Source organism: Dipodomys spectabilis, unplaced genomic scaffold (assembly GCF_019054845.1).
Source record: "Dipodomys spectabilis isolate Male_0828 unplaced genomic scaffold, ASM1905484v1 ptg000002l, whole genome shotgun sequence".
NCBI classification, from domain to species: Eukaryota; Metazoa; Chordata; class Mammalia; order Rodentia; family Heteromyidae; genus Dipodomys; species Dipodomys spectabilis.
In genome coordinates this window covers 47,799,118-47,814,819 of record NW_024870679.1, presented here as the reverse complement: position 1 = coordinate 47,814,819, position 15,702 = coordinate 47,799,118, and the positions used below count along the sequence as shown (strand labels likewise).

Sequence of the window (15,702 nt, the reverse complement as noted above, 5' to 3'; positions counted from 1 at the left end):
TTGCTGCTTTTTGTGGTTATTTGGAGATAAAAGTCTCAGGAACCTTCCTGCCCTGGCTGGCTTTGCACCTTCATCCTCAGATCTCAGTCTCCTGAGTAGTTAGGATTACAGGCATGAGCCACTGGTGCCCAGTAAGTTGCTGTTTTTTATTTTTGTTTTTGTTTTTATGATACTTCATGCTGACCCAATTCTGAGCCTGTGCCCACATGTTTTTTTCTGGCCTCTCAAAAGGCACTAGTCCTCCTATCTTTAACAATCACCTCCCACCTGGACACGTAGCTCTTGGTCATAATCCTATCTACTTAGGAGGCTGAGATTGGGAGGATCATAGTTGAGAACAGCCTGGACAGAAAAGTTTTTTTCAGATCAATAGAGAGCTTGACACAGTGGTGTTCACCTGTTATCCTAGCCTGAAATAGGCAGATCATAGTCTACGCATGTGATTTGGACAAGAAGACCCTATCAAAAATAGCCCTCACACTGGGTGCTGGTGGCTCATACCTGTAATCCTAGCTACTCAGGAGGCTGAGAGCTGAGGATCATGGTTCAAAGACAGCCTGGGCAGAAAATCCCTGAGATTCTTTTTTTTTTTTTTTTTTGGGTCCGGTCGTGGGGCCTGAACTCTGGGCCTGGGCTCTGTCCCTCAGCTCTTCAGCTCAAGGCTAGCGCTCTACCACTTGAGCCACAGTGCCACTTCCGGCTTTCTTCTTTTTTGCTTATGTGGTGCTGAGGAATCGAACCCAGGGCCTCAGGCATGCAAAGCAAGCGCTCCACCACTGAGCCACCTTCCCAGCCCATCCCTGAGATTCTTATCTCCCATTAACCACCAGAAAGCTAGAAGTAGTGCTGTGGCTCAAGTGGTAGAGCACTAGACTTAAACTGAAGAGCTCAGGGACAGCTACCAGGCCCAGAGTTCAAGCCCCATGACCAACAAAACAACCCCCCCCCCCAAAAAAAAAAAAAACCCATCCCTCACAACAAAGGGCTAGATTTGTAGCTTAGCTGTAGATTGCCTGCTTTAAAACAAACAAACAGGGCTGGGAAGGTGGCTCAGTGGTAGAGCGCTTGCCTTGCGTGCTCGAGGCCCTGGGTTCGATTCCTCAGCACCACATAAGCAAAAAGAAAAAAAGCCGGAAGTGGCACTGTGGCTCAAGTGGTAGAGTGCTAGCCTTGAGCTGAAGAGCTGAGGGACAGCATCCAGGCCCAGAGTTCAGGCCCCACGACCGGACCCAAAAAACAAACAAACAAAAACAAAACAGGGGACTGGAAAGGTGGCTCAATGATAAAAGTGCTTGCCTCGCATGCATGCATGAGGCCCTTGGTTCGATTCCTCAGCACCACATAAATAGAAAAAGCCGGAAGTGGTGCTGTGGCTCAAGTGGTAGAGTGCTAGCCTTGAGCTGAAGAGCTGAGGAGCAGCGCCCAGGCCCAGAGTTCAAGCCCCACAACCAACAATAACAACAACAACAACAACAAATGGAAAGAATCCTCTGCCAGTACAAGCCCTCTTAAGAAATCAAGTGCTTTTTGATGCCAAACTTTTATGAACATTAGAGTAGTAACAGGATTCGAATTTTCAGTAGCAATAGTTGTTCTTCCTTTTCCATGCTTTCTCTGTTTTAACTGCCTTTGGACCCAGATATCTTTAACTAACTGACCAGACAGGGTATCTGAAAAGGAAGGTTTCCACTGATCAGTTCATTGGGATCACCAGGTTGGATCTTATTTTTATCCTCCTCAAGCCTAGACTGATTATTCAGTCTTGGGCTAGAATTTTATGGTGGCAATACTTCCTCTGTCTGGCTTTACTGTGACTTCTGATAGCTATTATTAAAGTCTGCCCTACAATTTAGACTTATCATTCGACAGTTAATTTTTGCCCTAGATAACATGATATATTCTCTTAGTAAAATAATACACTGTGGAGTAAATGCTTCTTACAGAGTGTAGAAATTTATTGGGAGTGATGAATGTTGAGTGGTCTCCTGAATTATATTCATACATTCAATTTATCACTGCTTACATGACTACTTAACTGACTCTATAAAACCAGGCCTCGCAACTCCCAAATTGTATGAAATATTTTACTCTAGTGTGGTCTGTTTAGCAAAATGTTCATCAAGTAAAAGATGACGATGATGTTTTCAAATGCATCTTTCTTCTCTCTTAGAGAAGCCAAGACTCAACTTGAGTGATGGTCCAGTTATACTTCTCCGATTTTCACTAGAAATGTAATACAAGCTTACTTCCAAAGCTAGCTTCAATACTGTTTGGCAAAAACTGGTCGGGTAATTAAGGCAATGGGTTGTGGAGATGTTATTAAAATCTGGCTAGGTGACACCAGAAGTCAGCGTAAACAGTGTTTTAAGACTTGTGTTCTAATCTAAAAGTTTTCTAATGTTTTCAGCAAAAAGGGCAACTATACCTATTACTGACTAGGTAATTTCATGGACAAAAAGGCCATATTTTGGTGATATGGTGTTTTTTTCCAGAGATTTCTAAAGTATTTTTCAATTGGTATTTCCTGCTCTGCTCCCTGCAGGTCTTCCAAGAGTGTGGTAGATGCCGGCCTCCGATGGCAGGTCCCTGTAGGGGCTAAGGCTCTGGCTTCTTAATAGTTCCCTGTGCTATGGCCCCCCAGTCAACAGCACCGCCGCTTCTGGCCTATTGATGCATTCGGGCTCCCAAGCCTGATCACTTCATCCCTTCCGTTTTCTTCGGCTTTTAAGGGTGGGATCTTGCGGCTGATTCCTTGAAAGAGCTCTTTGATATTAACAGCATCCTTAGCACTCGTTTCAACCATTATGGCACCAATGGATTCCGCATATTCTTCAGACTCCTTCAGAGGCACCTGCCTAATATCCGAGAGGTCACATTTGTTTCCAGCAATAGCCATTACAATGTTTTCTGGGCCATGTTCTTTCAGTTCTTTAACCCATTTCTTCAAGGTATGAAATGAATCCAGTTTGGTAATATCATACACTAGGACAGCCGCGGAGGATCCTCGATAATACAAGGGAGCCAGTGAATGAAACCGCTCCTGACCCGCCGTGTCCCAGATGAGGAACTTGTGAAGCTCGTTTCCATAAGGCACGGTTTTGGTCATAAAAGACGCCCCGATGGTGGGATGGACGTTGGGCTCAAAGTTATCCTCGGTAAATCGACGCGCGATGCTTGACTTCCCGACCCCCGTGTCCCCGAGAAGACACACTTTGAACTCTCGGATTGTCAACATGTGCCGGGGCGGGCCGGCGGGTGGACCGGATGCGGACTTCCTGGGCGTGGCCAGCGGCACCCAGTCACGTGCTGCCCGTTGGCTCCTCCCAGTGCTGCCCCCACCCTGCCACTGCCAAGGTGTTGGTGTCCGGCAGGCTTTCCTTGAGGAGGACTGCATGAGTGTTCCTAAGGCATTTTAGTCCTTAGTTTTCTTTTTTGTAATGTCTTGGTCTGGCGTTGATATCAGGTTAATGCCGGCCTCGTAGAATGTTTTTTTTTTTTTCTTCTTTTTTTGTCGGTCATGGGCCTGAACTCTGGGCCTGGGCGCTGTCCCTCAGCTCTTCAGCTCAAGGTTAGCGCTCTACCACTGAGCCACATTCCCAGCCCCTGTTCCTTCCCTTTCTTGCTTGGAGTTCTCAAGCATAAATATAAAATGTTTTGGGAGGGCAGCATCCCAAGAAGCTGGCTGAAACAGCCCCTCAGGATCTTGGGCATAGATCCTTACGACTTTTAGTTCATCATGTCATTAACCCCAGGGTATGAATCCCAGGGCATGCTCTTTTCCAGAATGACACACATACAAGCCTCCATCACCCTGAGAAGCTGACCTGAGACTTGAGGGTCAGTTACCCAGAATGGCAAGCTTCTGTCAACCTTGGCTGACTAGCTGTAATAAATCCATCTGATGGTGCAGCTTGTTTGGTATGCAAGTGCATTCTCACAAAATACATGCAAAGCCAGTATACAACTAAGAGATGCTTTGTCTACAGATGCATTCTGTCCTCCTAGTCTTCTGTGATTTACTCTTGGTTTCTAGGAATTTGTTCATTTCATGAAGGTCATTCATTTTTTTGTCATACACTTTTTCTCTTACAATCCTTTATATTTCAGTGCAACTGCTAGTCATATACCTATTTGATTTCTGGCTTTAGTAATTTGAGTCTTTATTACCTTTCTTTTTTTTTTTTTTGGTCGGTCATGGGGCTTGAACTCTGGGCCTGGGCGCTGTCCCTCAGCTCTTCAGCTCAAGGCGAGCACTCTACCACTTGAGCTACAGCACCACTTCCGGTTTTGTGGTGGTTTATTGGAGATAGAAGTCTCACGGTCTCTCCTGCCCGGGCTGGCTTTGAACCGTGATCCTCAGATCTCAGCCTCCTGAGTAGCTAGGATTACAGGCGTGAGCCACCAGCGCCTGGCTTTATTACCTTTCTTATTGTTTATCCTTACTCTAATTTTATTTCCTTCCTTCTAAAAAATTTTAGGTTTTTTTTTTTTTTCTTTTCCTACTTCCTTAAGATGAAAGGTTATTGGTTCTGGATTTTTATTTTACAATGTAAGCTTTTTTTTTCTTTTTTGCCAGTCCTGAGGCTTGAACTCAGGGTTTCTTTTGCTCAAGGCTAACACTCTACCACTTGAGCCACAGCCAGCCTTTTCTGTTTATGTGGTACTGAGGAATCGAACCCAGGACTTCATGCATGCAAGGCAAGCACTCTATCTATCACTAAGCCACATTCTCAGCCTACAATGTAAGCATTTATAGCTGTGAATTCCCTCCCCCTCACCTTAGCAATGCTTTACTATTTCCTTTAAATTTCATAATATTCTGTCTTTTCATCTCATCTGTATTTTCTAATTTTCTTTGATATTTTATCTTTGACTCATTAATGTGTCGGTTTCCACAAATTTGTGGATTTATGTTTTACTACTTTTACTGATTTCAAATCACTTACAGTTGTGGTTGAAGAAAATACTTGGTAAGCCAGGCACCGGTGGCTCATACCTGTAATCCTAGCTACTCAGGAGGCTGAGATCTGAGGATTGCGGTTCAAAGCCAGCCCGAGCAGGAAAGTCTGTGAGAATCTCATCTCCAATAAACCACCAGATAACCGGAAGTGGCGCTGCAGCTCAAGTGGTAGAGCACTAGCCTTGAGCTGAAGAGCTGAGGGACAGAACCTAGGCCCAGAATTCAAGCCCTACTACCGACAAAAAGAAAAAAAAATACTTGGTAAATAACTTTTTATGTACTGAGACTTGCAATGGCCAATGGCTCACACTGGCAACTCAGGAGGCTGAGATCTGGATGTTTGTTTTTGTCAGTTGTGGGGCCTGAACTTGGGGTCTGGGTGTTGTCCCTACGCTCTTTTGCTTAAGGCTGGCACTCTACCACTTTGAGCCACATGCCATTTCCAGGTTTTCTGGTGGTTAACTGGAGATAAGAGACTGACAGAGGGGCTGGAAAGGTGGCTCAGCAGTAGAGTGCTTGCCTACCATGCATAAGGCCCTGGGTTCAATTCCTCAGCACCACATAAGCAGAAAAAGCTGGATGTGGTGCTATGGCTCAAGTGGTAGAACCTAGCCTTGAGCTGAAGAGCTCAGGGACAGGGCCCAGGCCTAGAGCTCAAACCCTAAGACCAACAAATAAATAAATAAGAGAGTCTCACTGAGCTGCACCAGTGGCTCAAGCCTGCAATCCTAGCTGTTCAGGAGGCTGAGATCTGAGAATCGTGGTTCCAAGCCAGCCCAGGCTCTAATCCCTGAGATCTTCAGATTTCAGCCTCTTGAATAACTAGAATTACAGGAGAGAGCCACCAATACTGGGCTGTACAAGATTTTTGGATGATAATATTTGAAGCCAGCCCCTCTGTATAGTATTTTCACAATAAAAAACTTAATTAAAAAAATATTTGGGGCTGGGAAGGTGGCTCAGCGGTAGAGTGCTTGCCTTGCATGCCTGAGGCCTTGGGTTCGATTCCTCAGCACCACATAAGCAAAAACAAAAAAAGCTGGAAGTGGCACTGTGGCTCAAGTGGTAGAGTGCTAGCCTTGAGATGAAGAGCTGAGGGACAGCTCCCAGGCCCAGAGTTCAGGTCCCACGACTGGACCACAAAAAAAAAAGCCAGCCAGCCTGGGTGGGCTCAAAAAATCTTGAGACTACTACATTTCCAAAATAACTAGCAAAAAGTGAGGCTAGAGGTGGAACTCGATTGGCAGAGCACCAAAAGCAAACTTCTGTATCACTGAAAAAAAAAAAAATCAGTTGAGATTTAATATGTGGCCTAACATGTAGTCTGCCTTGGACAATGTGCTATTTGTGCTTAAGAGAAATGGTATTCTGTTGTGGTGGTTAGTGTTCTATATATCTGTTTGATCTAGTTGATACAGGTTTTGTTTTCCTTTTCCTATAAAACAAGTTAGATGCTACAGAACCCAGAGCAAGTTCTTTTCTTAAAGACTTAATTTACACACAAAATCCAGCATACTATAACCCCTAGTTTAATCCCAAACTTAATAGAGCCTATAATAATACCAGTGAGCACTGGACTCTATCATCTGAAATGAACCCAAACCAGAAACTCTTGAATGCCAACTTGTTGAAGCTGAAAAATTTCACACCTGATCTCATGGAATGAGTTGCAATCAAAATATAGCTGTGCTAGCAATACTGTGTAAAATTACCTCCAGAAAATGTGAATAGGTGTATTTAAGACAGAAATGTATTTTACATTAGGACAACAGCTTGAGGTCCTATTCTCAAGATACTGTATTATATATGCAGTGCAAATATTCTGAAATTTGAGAATCAGATATCTGAAACAGTTCTGGTATCAGTATTTTGGTTCAGAGTTGCTAAACGTGTACATAGTCCAACAATCTTAATAACAGTAAGAAAACTTTATAGGACAATGGTTAATAACCATTGCAATAGGACATACCTAGTCTGAAGTCTTTTTGGTAGTATTAGTTTGATTTCAGGGCCTCTCCCTTGGTAGATAGTGCTCTACCATTGGAGTCAAACCCTTTTTTGCTTTATCTCTCAGGGTCTCACTTTTGCCAGGGACAGCTTGGCCCTCAAATTTTTTTTTTTTGTAGGTCGTGGAGCCTGAACTCTGGCCCTGAGCACTGTCCTTCAGCATTTTAGCTCAAGGCTAATGCCATACCACTTGAACCATAGCACCACTTCGGCTTTTTCTGCTTATGTGGTGCTGAGGAATCAAACCCAGGACTTCAGGCATGCAAGGCAAACACTCTACCACTGAGCCACTTTTCCAGCCCCATTGGCTCACAATTTTACTGTGTACATTTCCCATGCATCTGTGATTTGCCCAGGTTTTTATTAGTTGAGAACGGGTTCTCATTTAATTTTTTTCTCAGGTAAACTCTGAACCATGATTCTCCCAATCTCTGACTCCTGAATAGCTAGGATGAGAGGTATGAGCCCCTGTGTCCAGTTGGAATCTGCTTTCAAGCAGTGGGACCTTAGGAAGGTTATTTAACTCTTCTAAGCCTCAGCTCCCTTAAATGTGGACAGATTTAATCATGCCTTAGCACAGTGCCTGGCTCTCTGCAAATGGGAAAGTGCTTTCACAAGCTTCCCAATGTCCATAAAAATATCAGACAAGCCTCCAGAAGTAACCTATTTTATTTGCTACTGATGTCCAGATCTTTATTTATTGGTGCCACTACTGGGAGTTGAACTTAAGGCTTCTGATTCTTAGCTTTTGTTCATGGCTGACACTTGATTCACACTTCTAGTTCCCATATGTTCAAACAGTATAGGAATAGCAGGATCATATTAACATTATTCATATTTTCTAGCTCTTAAACTTTCTATTAATAAAGAAATCCCAGCTCTGCCAACTGATTTTCCTCTATCCACCTACTTCTACAAATTATCTGAGTATCTCTATACACAAGTGCTAACTCTATCATTTCCTATGGCCTCTTTGGTAATGTTTGTACCTAAGGACTCCACTGTGTTCTGAGATGGCTTGAGATTTCTCTCCATCACCTTTACATTTCCTTTTCCTTTTTTTTGTTGGTTGTAGGGCCTGAACTCTGAGTCTGGGCACTGTCTCTCAGAGCTCTTTAACTCAAGGCTTGCACCCTACTACTTGAGCCACAGCACCACTTCCGGATTTTTTCTGCTTATTTGGTGCTGAGGAATCGAACCCAGGGCCTCATAAATGCGAGGCAAGCATTCTACCACTGAGCCAACTTCGCAGTCCCTAGATTTTTTTTTTCTTTTCTTCTAATTTATTTATTTATTTATTTTGGTTGGTCATAGGGCTTGAACTCTGGGCCTGGGTGCTGTCCCTTAACTCTTCAGCTCAAGGCAAGCACTCTACCACTTGAGCCACAGTGCCACTTCTGGTTTCCGGGTGGTTTATTGGAGATAAAGAGTCTCACGGACTTTCCTGTCTGGGTTGAACCACTATCCTCAGATATCAGCCTCCTGAGTAGCTAGGATTACAGGTGTGAGCCACTGCGCACTGCTAGATTTTCTTTAAAATGTTTTGCCGTTAGTATTTTTTACTTTATAACAAAGGGTAATATGCTGTGTGTGTAGTATTTTGGGACCTCTTTCATCTAATGCATTGCTAAATTGATGCATATGTTGCATGCTACTGTAGTTCTTTTGTTTTGGCAGCTGTACCACCTATCAACTATGCTAGTGGCCTGGGTAGTTTCTAGGTTTTTGCTACTGTCAAAGTGCAACTCTTGTTGTTCCTATCTTGTTGTACACATAAAAATTTTTCTTAAACTGGAGGCATGGCTCAAAAGGTACAGAGAGCATTTGTCTAGCAAATATGAGGCCCAAAACCCATACCACAAAAAGGCAAAAAACAAAATTTTTTTTTCTTGGCAGCATTGCTGGATTTCGCAGTGTATGAAAGTCATTTCATCTGTATCTTCCATATTTAATATTGCCATTTTGATTTCTCTTCCCCTTAACACTTCATTGAAAATACTTTGCTAATTACAACAAATCATGTTAAGTGAGGTAAGCAAAGATCAGAGAGACAAACAGCATTTGTTCTCTCTGATATGCAGAAGTTAGATCTAAAACACACTGGGATATGACAAATTACACAGGATTCTAGATATATACAGTAAAATCAAAGGAGGATAATCGTAGGAATCACCAAGGTACAATGCCTAAATACCTCATATTTATATAAAATAATATACATACTAAAACAAACTCCAAAGAAATGGAAACAAAACTTTTAAAAATTTTATTCTTAGGCCAGGTGCCAGTGGCTCACACCTGTAATCCTAGCTACTCATGAGGCTGAGATATGAGGATCTCGGTTCAAAGCCAGCCTGGGCAGAAAAGTCCGTGAGACTCTTATCTCCAATAAACCACTAGAAACCTGGAAGTTGCGCTGTGGCTCAAGCGGTAGAGCGCGCGCCTTGAGCTGAAGAGTGCAGGGACAGCGTACAGGCCCAGATTTCAAGCCCCACGACCGACCAAAAAAATATTCTTTTTCTGATGATTCTGTATTCTTTACCTTATATGAAATATATTCACATGCATGTCTGTGGGGGGTGGGGTGGGGTAGGGCACAGAATCTGAGGAAAAAGGGTGAAAAGTGCAGCAGTAAAGCACACCAGACATGGATGAAGGTGAACTGTACAATTCGTGGGTGGAGACAAGAGGGAGGGGATGGGAGAGAATGAGGGAACAGATGACACTTACAAAAGGAAATGTACTCATTACCTGATGCATATAAATGCAACACCCCTGTTTATCACCTCCATAACAATTCTAAAAATAAATAAAAAGAAAATATTCTGCTTAAATTCTTGATTTGCTCTTCTATCAACTCTATTCCAAAATATTTATGTATGAATTTAAGGGTTTGTAATAGGCTACAATTATACAGTGGGCATCATTGAAGGGCTGAGGTTATGAAAACAAAATAAAACTATTAGTTCAACTCTCCTAGATAGCATTACATTTTATGTAAAACATAGAAATATAGAAAGTACTTGAAAAACAAAGAATTTCACTGAGCAAAAGGAAGATTTATTAGAACTTGAAATTGTTTTCTTTTTTGCCGGTCATGGTACTTGAACTATGGCCTGGGCACTGTCCCTGAGCTTTTTTTTTGCTCAAGGCTAGTACTCTACCACTTGAACCACACCACAATGCCACTTCTGGCCTTTTCCATTTATGTGACTTGAGGAATTGAACCTGGGGCTTTGTGCAGGCTAGCAAGGACACTACCTCCGAGCCACACTGAAATTTTTTTCTTAGGAAAACAATTGCTACAGGATACCTTTCTTCCAGACATGATGAGAATCTTAGAAATACATATCAAAGCTCGAGGAACAGTGTACCTCAAATCTCTCCTACTCATCCTTGAGCCTCAGTCCTAGATTTGAATATGATCAAAAGTTGCAGAAATATAAAAAAATTAATATCCTCAAAAGCAGGTCAGAGAGTGGCCCACTACTCAGATACATTAGAAGAGGATGACGGACATCGCTGAAAGCAGAGCTTGAGTTCATCTGGCTTTTTTGTGTTGGGGCCCCAGTGCAGAGCTGAGCACTCCACCACTCCTCCTCCACTCACAAATGTTTTTATAGTTGCATGTCCGACATTTCCAAGCCTCTTCTACATCAACCCCTTGAGGCTCTCGGTGTCCCATCCAATAAGCCATGTAGTGCTGAACTTTGCCTCTCACTTCTTTTTCTTCAAAGGCTACAGTATCTGTACCCAGCACAGTGGCAGTTTCTTGATGAATATACTCAATCTTCAGGATATCAATAACTGGGAGGTCAGATAGTGTGAGAGATAAGAAGACTAGCTCCAAGAGGTCACCCAAAGACTTCACAGAAAAGCCTCCCTGCTGGGCATGCCTCAGCACTGAAGGACCCAGTGGCTTGTCTGGACACAATTTAGTGTGCTGGATTAGGCTTGCTGGAGTCACTTTCCCTTGCACCATGGCATCAAAGATACATTTGTATAGACTGACTTGAAAACAGTCTTTCTTTTTCTGGGCTGCCAGAGGGAGCATAGGGCGCCTGCGTGTCTTGAGTTCTGTCAGTTCTAATTCTCCTTTGGCTGTATAGTGCAGCTCATCAATCACTCCAACAAGAAACATACCTTCCACTTCCCCAAACACTGGAAATTCTCTGATGCGCCCTTCTGACTGCAGGGTAGGAATCATTGATAGTATGTTCAGAAACTTAACTGCCCAAGCATCTTCTTTAGTGGTGACAGAGATAGTCACAAGATCATGAAGTTCTAGTTCTCTAGCCAGGTGGATGCTAGCACCAGTGTTCAAAACAGCTGCCTTCTCTGGTTTCAAATCACCAGGAAGCTCCTTCTCATATGCCATTTGCAATTCACACCAGCTCTGAGTAGTCAGGTCAGTGACATATAAATATTTTAGGTGAAATCTCTCCATGGGTGATAAGACATCCAATTCTCTTTTCCAGTTCTGTAAGCTTAGAGGCTTATCATCCTTCTCAGGGAGTTCAGAGGAAGAACCGGGCTTGCTAAGTGAAGCACATAATTTTTCATCATCTTCCAGGTCCAGAAACTCTAGGAACTCTGAGTCACTCAAGTCTGAGAACCCCGAGGCTTCTGCTGACACAGTTTCCTCTTCCCTAGCTTCCGCCATGGCACAGCTCTGGACTAAACAAGGAGGCCCTGCATAACATTTTAAAGAAATACATTTTTCCAATAAAAATACCTCCTCAAAGCACTTTCAAATTCCAGTGAGATAAATCACAACTTTTTTTTTTTTTTTTTGGGGGGGGGGTCGATTGTGGAGCTTGGGCTCTGTCCCTAAGCTCTTCAGTTCAAGGCTACTGCACTACCACTTGAGCCACAGCACCACTTTCGGTTTTCTGGTGGTTAATTGGAGGTAAGAGTCTCACGGACTTTCCTGCCTAGGCTGGTTTTGAGCTGCAATCCTCAGATCTTAGCCTCCTGAGTAGCTGGATTACAGGTGTGAGCCACCAGCACCCGGCAAAACTTTTTTTTTTTTTTTTTTTTGCCAGTGCTGGGGCTTGAACTCAGCACCTGGGCACTGTCCCTGAGCTTCTTTTTGCTCAAGGATACCACTCTACCACTTGAACCACAGCGCCACTTCTGGCTTTTTCTGTTTATGTGATACTGAGGAATCAAACCCAGAGCGTCATGCATGCTAGGCAAGCACTCTACCACTAAGATACATTCCCAGCCCCCACAACTCTTTTATCTGTAGTCTTAGGGATTGAACTCAGGGCCTTGTGAATACTAGGCATGCATTCTACCAACAAACTATATCCCCAGCTCTTACAAACTACTTCTTAAAAGAAGCCAATTAGAAATACGTAAGAGTTACATACACTCAGATTTTACCAAAAGTGGTCGTTCTATCATCCATGCCTTACAAAAAAATAATTTTTTTCAGAGTTAGGGATAGAATCCAGGGCCTAGTACTTGCTAGGCAGGTGATTTAACACTGAGATATATCCCCAGTATGGCAGAAATCTTTTAAGTGGAGGAATAATTTTATGCCTAGATTTCCCAATAAAGAATTGTGTATAACTTTAAGTAAATCACCTTTGTTGGCCTCAATTCATTCAAATAGAAAGAGAGATTTGAGGTTTGCCTTTTTTTTTTTTTTTTTGGTCAGTCATGGGGTTTGAACTCTGGGCCTGGGTGCTGTCCCTTAGCTCTTCAGCTCAAGGCTGATTTTCTGGTGGTTTATTGGAGATAAGAGTCTCACGGATTTTCCTGCTCGGCTGGCTTTGAACCATGATCCTCAGTTGCAGCTTCCTTAGTAGCTAGGATCACAGGCATGAGCCACCAGCGCCTGGCTATTTTATCATTCTTAATGACAATGATTCTTGAGATATGTTAAGGGAAAGGCAGTGAGTAAAAGCTCTTGGTGGATTTAATTTACCCTTACCCTTACTAACTTTATACATTATTCTCCTTATATTATCTGTCACTTTTTTTTTTTTTGTCAGTTGTGGGGCTTGAACTCTAGGCCTGGGGTGCTGTCCCTCAGCTCTTCAGCTCAAGGTGAGCCCTCTACCACTTTAGCCACATTGCCATTTCCGGTTTTCTGATGGTTAATTGGAGATAAGAGTCTCACGGACTTTCCTGCCCACACTGCTTTTGAACCACAATCCTCGAATCTCAGCCTCCTGACTAGCTGGGATTACAGGTGTGAGATACCAGTGCCTGGCTCTACCACTAATTTTATTTTCTCTCTCAATGAGAAATTAAGCATGGTGGTATACACTTGTAATCCCAGCTGTTGGAGAGATAAGAGACTGGTTTGTGAATTTGAGGACAGCTAGACAAAAGGGCTGAGGGCATGGTTTAAATGGTAAAGTGCTTGTCTAACAGGCTTAAGGTCATAGTTTCAATCCCCAGTACCAACAGGTAAAGAGGAGAGGTAAAAAGAGAAATAACTATCTCTACGCATGACTAAAACTCCAAAGTGTATTGCTGTAAGTAAAAGTAAACATGCATTATGCAGTTATTATATGCTACACTAAATTAAGTTATTTACATTTATAATTTGATTACCCTAACTAGGGATACATACTCTTTTTTTTTTCTTTTTTTGCCGGTCATGAGGCCTGAACTCTGGGGTTGGGCATTGTCCCTCAACTCTTCAACTCAAGACTAGCACTCTACCACTTGAGCCACAGCGCCACTTCTGGCTTTTTCTGCTTATGTATTACTGAGGAATTGAACACAGGGCCTCATGTGCTAAGCAAGCACTCTACCACTGAGCCACCTTCCCAGCCCCTACATACTCTTTTTTTAAACTAGGAAATATTTCCAAAACATAGAAGTAGAAGCCGGAAAACAATGAGCACCATGTATATACCATGTATATGTGCAACTGTGTACTATTCTTGGCTGACTTAAAGTGAATTATCGGCCCAAATAGGATTTGTCTACATGACTACAATACTATTTTCATACCCAACAGAAGAATTCCCTAACATTCCAGTCTATATTCAAAGTTCCCATCCTGTCCTAGCATTTCTTTAGACTAGGAAGCGAAGGCTATACATTACATTTGTTTGTTGTTTTTTTCTCTCATATCTTTGACTTTGGGTGCCAGAAAAATGATTTTACTGAGAATCTGAGCTGACAGAGGTAGCTATGAGCCAAGGGCTTCCATTTTATTATTCAAATAAGCGATAAGTAAGCCAAATGTATCAGTTCTCATGTTGAAGAACTATACCATTCATAATAGTCATGGTTGTGCTCACCTAACTTTTAGTCCAAATGTCACTAGTGAAGGAATACATAAATGGCTTGCAAGGAACAAAAGCAATAAATATTAAAATTTTTTGCTTATATTCTATAAAACTATTGTTCTCTTCACTACTTTAATTCTTTTTCTTTTTTTTTTTTTTTGGGGGGGGGGATGGTTGTGGGGCCTGAACTCTGGGCCTGGGCGCTGTCCCTCAGCATTTCATCTTTAAAATGTGATAGGCTTACACCTTTAATCTTAGCTATTCAGGAGGCTGAGATCTGAGGATTTGGGTTCAAAGCCAGCCAAGGGCAGCAAAGTCCAAGAAACTCTTAATTCCAATCAACCACCAAAAAGCTGGAAGTGCAGCAGAATGCTAACCTTGAGAAAAAAAAAAGCTAAGGGACGGCACCCAGGCCTTGAGTTCAGGCAATAGTACACACATATGCATGTTCAAGTATTCAAGTACACACATGTAGTAGTAGGGTACTCCTCCTAACCCTAGTCAGCTAGACATAGTAGACAATAAATATGGTTTTCCTCTCACTTCCCAAGGAAAGGGATGATATTCTATTTCCTCCGACAAATACGATTAAAGTTTAGGAGCGAGGAAGCTCCTACTCATCTGCGCAGAAAAGTAAAAGGACAAAGTGAGAAAGAAACTGAAGATGATATCTGCATGGATAAACTCAGATTAACCACTTGGAGTCTTGCTATGGTAGAATGGGGGCTTTTGGACCTTTCTTGCCTGACCATTCCTTCGCGTCCCGATGTTTCCTTCTCTCATATCCATAGTGCACAGGTGACCGTCCACCTCAGACCCTAGGTGACAATTGCCTCTGTCCTAGAGCCAGCACAACTCCTCCGTTTTCCTCACACGCTGGCTGCAGTTACTCGATGCAGCCCCGGTTCCCTGCAGGTGGACGGATTAAGAACTAACGCTTCCAGGTCGGTTCCTTCCTCTAGCTCCAACCTCGGACTCGATACTCTGGGAGAATATTTCAGGTCGGAGAGACTGGCTCTCCGATGGGTTCCCGCTCTGGCGGAACTGTCACGGCCTTGATTCAGGCTCAACATTCTGATTAGTTTGGAGGAGTTCGCTTTCCTCAGACCCCAACCACTGTGCGCCCGGAGCACCTACACCACCCAAATGTACTCAATAAACACTTTGTACAAACGTCCGGGGACGGACCAAGACCCCAGCGCTGAGAAAGGCTGGTGGCCGATCGCCAGGTCTTCCGAGGCGAAGGCCCAGCATCCACAGGAGCCCGGCCTGCTAGGGGGGGCAGTGGGGCTGACCCCCACCCCAAGGAGGGAGCGGGAGGAAGGAGGACGCAGAGACACCCCTGGGCTCGGAAGCGCGGCCAGACCAGCCCCGCAGCCTGCGCGTAGCCTCCACTAACCTCCGCTCAGCCGAGGCCCGATTCCCTTTGTTCGGAGGAAGCCTCGGAAATGCACGGACTCTCTCCGACCGCGCACCCGG

At 43.4% G+C, this 15,702-nt stretch overlaps 2 protein-coding genes across 4 annotated transcripts; both read right to left on the bottom strand.

Annotated features, from left to right (window-relative positions):
- Positions 1–1,977: 1,977 nt before the first annotated feature.
- LOC122108737 (ras-related protein Rab-31-like) lies at positions 1,978–3,250 on the bottom strand. Its single transcript, XM_042680728.1, has one exon. The coding sequence runs from the start codon at positions 3,233–3,235 to the stop codon at positions 2,642–2,644; it is 594 nt and encodes a 197-aa protein (XP_042536662.1). The 5' UTR covers positions 3,236–3,250; the 3' UTR covers positions 1,978–2,641.
- Positions 3,251–9,780: 6,530 nt separating this feature from the next.
- Positions 9,781–15,702, bottom strand: Exo5 (exonuclease 5). Of its 3 annotated transcripts, XR_006147619.1 has the most exons (3): positions 14,968–15,077; positions 10,240–11,659; positions 9,781–10,036 (listed from the first exon to the last, which is right to left on the bottom strand). XR_006147619.1 is itself a non-coding variant. In XM_042680719.1 (2 exons), the coding sequence occupies exon 2, from the start codon at positions 11,628–11,630 to the stop codon at positions 10,509–10,511; it is 1,122 nt and encodes a 373-aa protein (XP_042536653.1). In that variant the 5' UTR covers positions 11,631–11,659; positions 15,623–15,702; the 3' UTR covers positions 10,133–10,508. The 3 variants fall into 3 exon arrangements, 2 of the variants coding, with proteins under 2 accessions (XP_042536653.1, XP_042536652.1); XM_042680719.1 differs by lacking the exons at positions 9,781–10,036; positions 14,968–15,077 and adding an exon at positions 15,623–15,702 and having other exon boundaries at positions 10,133–11,659; XM_042680718.1 differs by lacking the exon at positions 9,781–10,036 and having other exon boundaries at positions 10,133–11,659.